The following is an 11,034-nucleotide window of genomic DNA, read 5'->3' as shown; positions in this document are numbered from 1 at the left end:
CTCTGTCTCTCTCTGAGCTTCAGTTTTCTCATACATAAAACTGTGTGAATACAGTTCTAGTTGTTTACCATTGTCAGGCCATGTGGTAAGTGCTTTATAGTTATTATCACATTTAATTGTCACAGCAGCCCTATAAGGTAGATAATATTATTATGCTGATTTCACAGATGAGAAAACTGGGGACAGACACGTTAACTTTTATTTCAGAGTCAAGGAGCTAGTCAGTTGCACCGATAGGTATTGATTTCAATAGTCTTTATAGCCTCGTAGTCAAAGCTTCAGCCATTTTTTTTGAGCTAAAAGCAGAAGGGTAAAGAGCTTGGGAATGTGTGTAGGTCTGTTCCATAAGAGGATAGCATCTGACCTGCTGCCCTAAGGAGCTGCATAGCTGGATCAGGTATCAGTGATTAGGACATAGATTGTAGGCTTTTGAAAAGAGCTCAGAAATCTGAGATAACTAAAAGCTTGTATTTCAAGAGAGTTCACAAGAACTCAACCTCACCCAGACTTTAGTTTCAAGAGGCAGAGAATGCCTTTTGTGTGAAGCTGGCAGAGGCAAGGCAGGTGGAGCAAGCTCAATGGTGAGGGGTTTACAACTGAAGAAGAAGGGGGTGTGTGTAGGGAGTGGAGGTGGGTGTGTATGAATGCCACTCTGCTATTGGAGGGTGCTTCTTCAAACTAGTCCCTGCCAAGAGTTCAAAAGGGGCTGAAATCCTGGGGACCTCAGAGTCGACTAAAACTCCTAGCCATGATCCGGCAGTTTCAGGCCTGCTGTCTTGTCCTGCTGTTCCTGGTTGGCTTTGCTCAGCAGACCCTAAAGCCTCAAAATAGGAAGGTGAGCATGGGGCAGGAGATCCAAGCTGATTCTAGCACATAATGACCAACTGGGCTGCCAGAGTTGTGAGGAGTTCTCTCCTCTCTCCTTTCGAAGGACAAGATCTGCATTCCCAGCAGATCTTCACAAATCCTGACATTGCTATCCTTAGCGGGCTCTCCCTAAATCCACTGTCTCTTACTTGCATCTTTTCCTCTGCACCTAGTGGCTCTTTGAACTGAATGTATGTGGAGTGGGGTTGGGGGCTGCCTCAGCACATTCCCCTTTGCCACTTCCCCCTGGTGGCCCCTTGATAGCCTAGAGCCTGTCCCCTTCATGCTTGTCTGTAACTTGGGGTAGTGTTGTGGATCCCAACAAATGAGGCATGAAGTAGCAAATGGATTGGCAGGGAGGCTGCCCTTGCTACTCCTGGAGAGCCTGCTCAGCCAGAAACCCAGAGGGAGAGGTGAGAGAATCTGGTGTTGGGATCTGCACCAGGAGTTTCAAGGTCACGGAAAGAGGAGCTCCCCCTATTCCCACACCCCTAGAAAAATAAAACACACAAGGCCAATATGGTTGTCCACCAATATTAATTTTAGGGAGGATCATGAGGTGAGGTAGAGACAAAGCTCAGCTCAGAGTAGGCTTTGTTCTCAGATCTTGGTGTTGCTCCCAAATCTCCTGATGCCATTTAGAAAAGTTCTCCCACTGGATGTCAATAGCCACCCCTGTAAAAGATGTGTATATATGTCTTAGGATGCAGACTGAGCAGATCACTTGAGGCACCTGCAAAGTTTAACTTTATAATCAGATGAATTTATTCAAAAGCTGCCTCAGTGGTGGCCGTATGCCAATTATATATCTTTTGTTAGTTCCTTTTTCTCCTCTATAAAAGGTGGGGAACAATGCCCATCATATAATGCAGTGATTCCCAGACTTGAGCTTACCTCAGAGAGAGCTGCTTAAAGCACAATTGCTGGGCCCCACCCAAGAGTTTCTGATTCAGTAAGTTTTAGGGGGAGCCTAGGAACTTGCTTTTCTAAAATGCTTCCAGTTGATACTCATGCAGGTCTACAAACCTGAAGCTTTGAGCTTTAATCTCTGTTATTGGGTTCATATGAAGTGTAAGATAGTGTCTATTAAATGCCGTAAGACAGCTTACTTACTTACTTTCAAGAAAGGTAACAGATTACTTGAAGGGACAATCTCCGAGGGTCATCCAGATCTATGTCAGCCACTGCTGCCTGGTTGGATGTGGAATTTTCTATGTAAAATATCATCTTGTGAATTAAGAGCTGTGTTCTAGGGTATTCTGTCTTCTTCAAATAGATGTAAGCAAACTAGAGCAGAACTGGAAGCTGGTTAGGAAAGATTGAGCTCTTTGAGGCTGCAATTTTCTTGGGATTCTGCATCTCATTTCACAGAGTGACATCCACATGAGAAGCAAACCTTTGGAAGGTGTCACACTCAGAGCTAAGGTAGCACAAAGGCAAGAAAATGGAGGCATACAAATGACAGCTCACATGGTGATTTCCGTGTGACTTTTTATTATAGTAGCAAGAAAGACAAATGCTGGAAATTATTTAGCTCAGAGGTAAGGTGTCATGAAGGCAAAGAGAATGCAGGCACATAGATGACAACCCCACCATAGTGGATTTCTTAGGCTAATGTTCCCAAATATTGTGACTGATGTATATGCGCAGATGTGTACAGAAGTATGGACTCAGAAGGAAAGGGCTTGTCCCTAGGTCAAGCCTCCTTCTCTCCAAGGATAATGAAGGAGAAGCTATGGTCTTGTGTCCTGGTGACAGACTCCGAAGATGGTAAAGAATTTCTTGCCCCACTTTCCCCACAGTAGCTCACCCATAGGCAATTCCTTCACTGCATGGGGTATGCCTTTAAGGGCTGAGATCCTGTGAAGCCCAGTTTAAATTACTCTAAAATTCTATGACTTTTCGTCATACGGCCAGGAATATAGCCTCTCTTACCAGATAACATCTTAGCCTTTTGTTCCGGGTTCTGCATGCCTTTTATTCTTGGCATGCTTGTGGGTAGAAAGTTTTTCCGCTCTGTACTTTCTATTTTATGAACTTTAATTCATGAGCAGTCCAGGATGTTTCACAATATAAAGATGAGAAGTGGGTGTCAAGAATGAGTTTTGAAGGTAGCAGTGAAACCAGAAAAGTTCCCTTGTCCCTCTCAGAGGGCATGCGATGGCAGCTGTGGCTCGCTTCCTCAGTGCCTCACTGCTCAAACCTCTAGGGGAGCAGAGAGGGAACATACAGAGAGGCAGGTTGTGGGGCTCCTACCCCAAGGCAGTGTCTAGGGGTGAATGTTTACAGCTGAAGCCCTAGTGGGCGTGTGTTACTGGGTGCTCTTAGTTCAGCCATCCATAGGCAACTTGTGTTAGCTCAATTAGATCCCTGCCTTATCACAAAGACAGAGGGCTTTCTATATCCCAGGGATCTTGCCGTGGGGTACAGGAAGAATCGGATCACACGTGGGCTTGGAGAATGAGTGCAAGGTTTTATTGAGTTGAAGTGGCCCTCGGCAGATGGGGGAGCCAAAAGATGGATGGTTTTTCCCTGGAGTCCGGGCTCTTTTCCTACCTCTCGGCCAACCTCCTTGTCCTTCCGCCGTCAATGGCCTTCCGGTGTGCTCCTACCCTGGTGCTCCCTCTCCGCGTCCGGCCAGTCGAGTGTGTTCCTCCGCAGATGTGGTCCTCTGTACGTCCAGCGTCTGTGTGTCTGCCTGGTAGGGTCTCAGGGTTTTTATAGTCACGGGATGGGGGCGGGGCAGGCAACATTTGGGTGAGAGGCAGGAGTGCCTGTCCTCACCTAGGTCCGTGGGCACAAGCCTCAGGGTGGAGCCCTGGTCAGGGACCCACCTTTCTCTATCCAGCACTTTCCCGCTGCCCCTCCCTGCCATCACCAGTGAATACCCCACTGGGAAGCCTGGAAAGGCCCTTCAATGGCATCTGGAGAAGTTATGGGCCTGATTTTGGGGGATAGGAATTATAATATAAGAACATATAGATGAGAAGTTTGTGCAAAACTTACTTGTGAGAAATCCTGCAAAAAATCTGTTAAGAGTATCTGAGAGAGGACGGCATGACTTGAATGGGGTGTTAGGATGTCGGGGAAGAATGCAATGTCAGGGAACAGAAATAAATGGTATTAACCTTCTAGAAACAGGAACAATATTATGAAATGTTTCTCTTGCCACCCTCACACAAAAAATGGATTATAAGTTAGAAGACATAAATTCTAGCTATGGCATCAGCTCTAACTAAAAATTTTACTTGGAAATGTCCCTTCAGTTCTTAGAATTTCAAGATGTTACATGAAGGGTCTTTGAGTGTTTTGAAAAAGTCCACAAATGTTGGAAATTATTGTTTATCTTATATCGTTATGGTTATTTTTGTAACATTCCAGGTGGATTGCAACAAAGGAGTGACAGGCACCATCTATGAGTATGGAGCCCTCACCCTGAACGGTGAGGAGTACATCCAGTTCAAGCAGTTTGCAGGCAAGCACGTCCTGTTTGTCAATGTAGCCACCTATTGAGGCTTGGCAGCTCAGTATCCTGGTAAGAACTCACGTTTCAACTCTTTTGGAAGCAGCATTGCCAGATAACCATATTCTAATTCCAGAAGGTTTTACCAATGTGTTGTTAGAGGATGCAGTGGGAGAAGTGATCAGGTGACTCTGCCTCCCTAAATGCTGCTCCTGCTCGGCTCCTTAGAATATCAAGATAATTATTTCCAGATTTGAGAACTAAGACTTTCCCAAAGACTTAAAGACCACCAGGAGCACACTTGTAGTTGAACAAGTTGAGTGTGTTACTCAGTGCCCTGAAGGAGAACATGTTCTGTAGAGAACCATGGGGCTTCTTAACATGAAAGTATTAGAAAGTACTTACTATAGAATCTGAGCTTTTGTTAGGTGATTTGGAGACGAGTTCAAGGAATTGAAGTTCTGTTCTGAATTGGATACCATCAAGAACTGGGAGCAATTATATGATTTGGTATCTTAATCAATTATATCTACATGGGGAGAGAAACTAAGGCTAAAGTTGTACCTGGTAAAGAAGCACCAGTCATTCATATTGGCAAGAATAGGGTGGTACCTGGTCATTGCTGTGATTTGGACAATGTTCGTGCTTTGTCTATGTTCAGTTACAATTATGCAGTGACCTTGTTTTTGTCTTGATTCATCATGATCACATGTTATGTGATATTGAAGTTCTATGAAATTGTTTATGTTTTCTAGGAGAGTGCTAAAGCCTAGCTGTGACTCCCAGGCCAGATACCTGGCTTTCAAGCACTGATTTTATGCTTCTCAGCGGTTACTTCTGATAAAAACAGGAGAGATGAGTGATCTTTGACATTCTGGAAAATGCCCTTGGGTTCTGTAGGCAACTCCAAATGACAAAGAGGGAAATGAAGTTTTCTGTCTGGGCAGCCTTTGATTAGTGCAAGGGCTGTGTAATGTGACTGGCAATGTAGAAGAATGCTCCATCTTGCCAACCTTGGCCTAACCTTCTGTGGTAGCTGAGGTGTGTTTCCATTTTCTTTGTGCCCTTAACAGAGAAGAGTTTGGTATTGCTATTGATCCAAAAAAGATTATTTAAAATTCTAGATCAATTATACTAGAGATAGATACAACTTTGGGCAGGCCAAGAACTTTATTTTATGCTTTAAAAAAAAACGGTTCAAGATAAATTTAAAATATTTATTGCACCAAATGCCACAGGGAAATGGATCAAAATAATATAGGAACAAATTTTGTTTTGTTTTGAGACAGTCTCGCTCTGTTGCCCAGGCTGGAGTGCAGTGGTGTGATCTCAGCTCACTGCAACCTCCGCCTCCCAGGTTCAAGTGATTCTTGTGCTTCAGCCTCCCAAGTAGCTGGGATTACAGGCATGCACCACTATATCTAGCTAATTTTTTTTTTTTCTTTTTGCATTTTTAGCAGAGACAGGGTTTTGCCATGTTGGCCAGGCTGGACTCAAACTCCTGACCTCAAGTGATCCACAAGCCTTGGCCTCCCAAAGTGCTGGGATTACAGGCATAAGCCACCGCACCTGGCCTATACATAAACAAGTTTTAAGAAAAATTTTCCACATGTTGACACTGTTATCTATTCAACTGATCAAAAATATATAAACCCTATCAATTTTTCTTAATGGATTTTCAATAATAAAAATCCCAGAATTGTATCCCTTTTAAATAACACTTAAAGTCAAGCATATTATAATCTCATGTCTAAAAGATCGGGCTCACCAAATTTTGGCATTTTAAAATTAACATTCAGAGGATGCTTTATGATTTAAGCAAAAATTCTAATAAAATGCCTGCTCCTCTGGAGAAGCTAAATATTTTTCCAATTTAATGGTAAAATTATGCATAAAAAGATACTCTCAAAAGTACATATTAGGATAAGAATCACACTTTTAAAATAATTTTGGGTCACTTTATTATTATCATTATTTTTGAGACAGGGTCTTGCTCTGTTGCCCAGGCTGGAGTGCAGGGGTGCGATCTTGGCTCACTGTAACCTCTGCCTCCGGGATTCAAGCTATTCTGTTGTCTCAGCCTCAAATAGCTGGGACTACAGGTGTGTATCTTCTCGCCCAGCTAATTTTATTTTATTTTATTTTATTTTATTTTATTTTATTTTTTTTAGTAGAGACTGGGTTTTGCCATGTTGGTCAGGCTGGTGTCAAACTTCTGGCCTCAAGTGATCCACCTGCTTCAGTCTCCCAAAGTGCTGGGATTACAGGCATGCGCCACCACATCTGGCCTCAGTTTTTTTTATTTTTATGTACAATCAAGTCTAGGGAAAACCTGAAAAGCTACAGACTAAATTTTTATTATAAGAGCCCAAACAATGATTTAGTATCATTTAGTAAGTGAGAAAGTTAAAAGAACTTGCCAAAGGAATAGAATCAAGGTCCGCTAAGTGTATCTACTATAGGACCTCAGGACCTAGGTATTAGAGCCCAAACAACAGTTTTGTATCATTTAGCAAGCAAGAATTCTCCTCCCTTCAAAAAGTTAAATTTGAAAAATATGGTAAATTTTAAAAGTTGTGATGTGTAAACAGCAGTTCCATGGAATATGAAGCTGCTCTTAAATTTGTTTTAATTTAATTTAATTTAATTTAATTTTAACTTAAATTTGCTACATATCGAATAGGCAATATACTTGCAACATTCAAAATTCAAGAGATATAAAGGTTTAACAGTGGCACTTGCCATGCTCCCTTCTCTTTAGGCAACCAGTATTATCAGTTTATGGTGTATATTTCCAGAAATCTGTTATGCATATACAAGCAAACATTTTCCCTCTCACTTTCTTTCTCTCAAGCACATACACATACACAAACATACACATGGAAATGATTATGCACCTTGCTTTTTCACATATATCACATACCTTGGGGACAGGAGTGGTGGCTCACACCTGTAATCCTAGCACTATGGGAGGCCAGGGTGGCCAGATCACTCTTGAATATCAGAAGTTTGAGACCAGCCTTGCCAACATGGTGAAACCCTGTCTCTACTAAAAATACAAAAAATTAGCTGGGCATGGTGGCACATGCCTGTAATCCCAACTACTCAGGAGGCTAAAGCATGAGAATCTCTTGAACCCGGGAGGCAGGGGTTGCAGTGAGCTGAAATCCTGCCACTGCACTCCAGCCTGGGTGACAGAGAGAGACTCTGTCTAAAAACAAAAGAAAAAAACATGGTGAGTTTCCTTATTCATTTTAAGGCATAGTATTCCATTGTGTTGCTGTGATATAATTTATTAAATTAGTTCATGAGAATTTAAAAGAGCATCTCATTCAAATTTTACTCCAGATGAGGAAATTGAGAGAATTAAAGAAACTTACCAAAGGAATAGAATCAGGGTCTGTTAAGTGTGTCTGCTATAGAAAGGAAATACTCTTGATGGCCAAAGATAAGAGAGGGATGAGTATTGATAGTAACCAAAGAACTGTAGAAAAATAGGAAGACACTCTCTATTTAAGAAGAGGTTCTTAGGGGACATTCCAGCAGGCAGAGCTGAATCTGAATAAGAACAGCCAATAGAGGTTCTGAGGTCTGAATAAATCTGACCTGAAAATAGCTGAATATGGAAATTATTGTTCAAGTCTAAACACACAAGTTGGAAGGTTCCTGACAGTGGTAAAGAGCAGTTTGGAGTTTGTGGCCTGGAGTCCCAGGGAGTGTTCCAGGGCATATTCCAGCATCAGTTAGGTCACTGGAATTGAGGAGAGGGTACAGAATACTGTAGAGATAGCCTTGGAATTTCCCTTTCTCTACCACTCTCAGGGTGGAGCACCAAGGAGTACTCCTGGGAATGTAACTGGCACTGGAGTGTCTGGTTGTGTCACCATGGGACATTGTATGAGTGGGGCTGGGGGGATGCGGGGATAGGTGGGTAGTATTTCCATTTTGTTTACTTTTTCCTTACAAATTTTTTTGATCAGTTCACCAACTAAGGAAGACAGTGGCACTCAAATCTGACTTCTCTTTAGAATCAAACAGGACTCCCACACAAGGCTACCAATGTGTGTGTGTGTTTGTGTTTTTTTTTTTAAAAATAAGAGTTCTCATTGGATGGTAAAGTATAGCCAGGCATGGCTTACTGTACAAGAAAAACAGCAGCCATTTAGATGCATTTCTGGAAACATGTGCTCTAGTCTTTTTTTTTTTTTTCTTCTTCTCTCTACTCCTTTGATCTCTGTAATCTTGAATCTTTCCCTTCATAGTCCTTGGTTTATTCATGGCATAAATGGATACATTCAGTGATCTTTCACTGCTTGAGGTAGGCCTCCTGACCAAGCCACCAGTGCTATTCATTCTCCACTTACAGAACTGAATGCACTACAGGAGGAGCTGAAGAATTTTGGTGTCGTTGTGTTGGCCTTTCCCTGCAACCAGTTTGGAAAACAAGAACCAGGAACAAACTCAGAAATACTTCTTGGACTCAAGTGAGTGCTTGCATGGGACTCTGCAGGTGCCCTGTCAGGATTTCCACTCCTCATTCCACCTAGATGCCTGCCTATTCTGGAAACTTCTGGGATAGGACATAGATACATGGGTTGAAGCATATCCTTATGATGTTTTGAATTCAATCTATTCTATTTGCAGGGCTCAAATATTCTCTATACTTTTGAATTATTCAATGATGAGGCTAAGGGAAGATTGAATGGAAAAGAAGCATAGAGGAAAGAAGGGATTATAAGAAATGGAAATGAAGCAGGAAACCTAAGCTCAAGATATTGCCTTCCAATTTTCTTAGAATTCTCTATTGGCTCCATAAAGCCTATTGCATGAAGTCCTGCTTCCCACAGACTATCTTTTCTTATCTTCCCTATGCACAGCCTCTTCCCTTTATCTTTAATTTCCTGTGAATTGGTGGTGGTCATTATTTTCCATCCATGTCTTAATTTGGATCTTTCTGGGAACATTTTGATTCACTGCAGGTATGTGCGTCCAGGTAGTGGCTTTGTCCCTAATTTCCAGCTCTTTGAGAAAGGGGATGTGAATGGAGAAAAAGAACAGAAGGTCTTTACTTTCCTGAAGGTGAGTGAGTATAAACCTGGCATGGATTGGTTAGCTAGAAATGCTCTGAAAGCAGTGGGGCTCATGTCTAGGGTTGTGGTTGGACCCCTTGGAAAACAGATGCTCAGGTAAGTTCAAGGCTCATGGCAATATCTGCTGTGAGGCTTTAGCTTTAAGTAGAGGAAGCCCATGATGGACAACAGCTCTGACATGGACTAGCCTCCTGTATTGAATGGTAATGATTCATTCATTCAGCAATCATTTATCAGATCTCAGTATGTGCCATATAATGAGTTAACAAACATTAATAGGGCATAGTCTCTTCCCTGAAGGAACTCACATTTAATCAGGAGACAGACATGGATGATCCAGAATACCATGTGCTAAATGCCTTTAGAGTCACAGAGTGTTAGAACTACAGAATACCAGGATAGAAGGACCCCCGAGGATCTCTTTGTCTACTCAGCCTCAAATACTGGTCTGCAGAACAAGGCTGGTCCTGCTGAAATTTTCACTCATCCACAGCAAACAAGGGAAAGAAGACAATGCAGAATTTTTCATACAGCTCAACTTATTGAATATAAGACTGACGTTTATTCTGACATTAAATTACTATTATGTTTACCCATATAAATTGCCCTTTACTTACTCAAAAATGGCACTATAACCAATTTTATGTGGTTTAACATGGTATTAAAAATCCTTTAATTTTTAGATTTATGCTTATAGTAGACTTTTAATTTTTCTTATTGGCAAAATGAATATTAGTGATTGTACGTTAATCTCCAAGGAAACAGTTATTGAAATTTTACTGGCTTATGAAGCCTAGGAAACCCCAAATTCTGGGAGCCACTACTCTAAATCAACCTATCTTTTTTTTCTGCTAAGGAAACAAACTGTAGAAATGATATGACTCGCCCAAGGAAACAGAAAATAGTCTTTTACTGAATTGCCGTGATAAAATAATGGGAATAGAGGAAAGACAGGGGAAGGAGGAATGCTTTCTATTTACCATTATACTCTCTAGCTCTCGGTTGTTTAGTAGTTGGTGTATTGGTATTGATACATTGCAGTGTCTGTGATTGATTGGAAGCATGCAAAGTAGTTAATACATTAAAATACATAATGGTGAGTAGACTCTGTAGTCTGGAGATAAGACTGTACCACACAGAAGTAGAAATAAAGTAGAAATAAATGTATGTTTCCACTTTCCATGTCTCCGCTCCAGAACTCCTGCCCTCCAACCTCTGATCTTTTGGGCTCATCAAGCCAGCTCTTCTGGGAGCCCATGAAAGTCCATGACATCCGCTGGAACTTTGAGAAATTTCTGGTGGGGCCCGATGGAGTCCCTGTCATGCGCTGGTTCCACCGGGCTCCAGTCAGCACAGTCAAATCAGACATCCTGGAGTACCTACAGCAGTTCAATGCCCACTAGGAAGGGTTAGCGACTGGCAGAAGTAACTACCGTTTCCCACCTGCAGGAATGTCTAACAAAGTGTCCATCTTTCTCCATCTTTGCTCCACACTCCTGCCTACCCAGCCTCCTGATGACCAAACCATCTTGTACTACCCAAGCAGCTGCTTAGCATGTGTGTGTAGCTGTGTGTGTGTGTGTGTGTATGGATATGTAGAATTGTATTTGTTGG

General features: G+C 42.0%; 1 protein-coding gene across 1 annotated transcript; it reads left to right on the top strand.

The window, feature by feature from the left end:
* Positions 1–748: 748 nt before the first annotated feature.
* On the top strand, positions 749–10,823 carry GPX6 (glutathione peroxidase 6). Its single transcript, XM_011991269.1, is given in 5 exon segments — positions 749–835; positions 4,249–4,402; positions 8,697–8,814; positions 9,310–9,409; positions 10,617–10,823. Coding segments are annotated over 5 exon segments (666 nt in total).
* Positions 10,824–11,034: the final 211 nt, after the last annotated feature.

Source organism: Mandrillus leucophaeus, unplaced genomic scaffold (assembly GCF_000951045.1).
Source record: "Mandrillus leucophaeus isolate KB7577 unplaced genomic scaffold, Mleu.le_1.0 Scaffold392, whole genome shotgun sequence".
Taxonomy (NCBI): domain Eukaryota; kingdom Metazoa; phylum Chordata; class Mammalia; order Primates; family Cercopithecidae; genus Mandrillus; species Mandrillus leucophaeus.
This window is presented reverse-complemented; position numbering and strand designations above follow the sequence as displayed.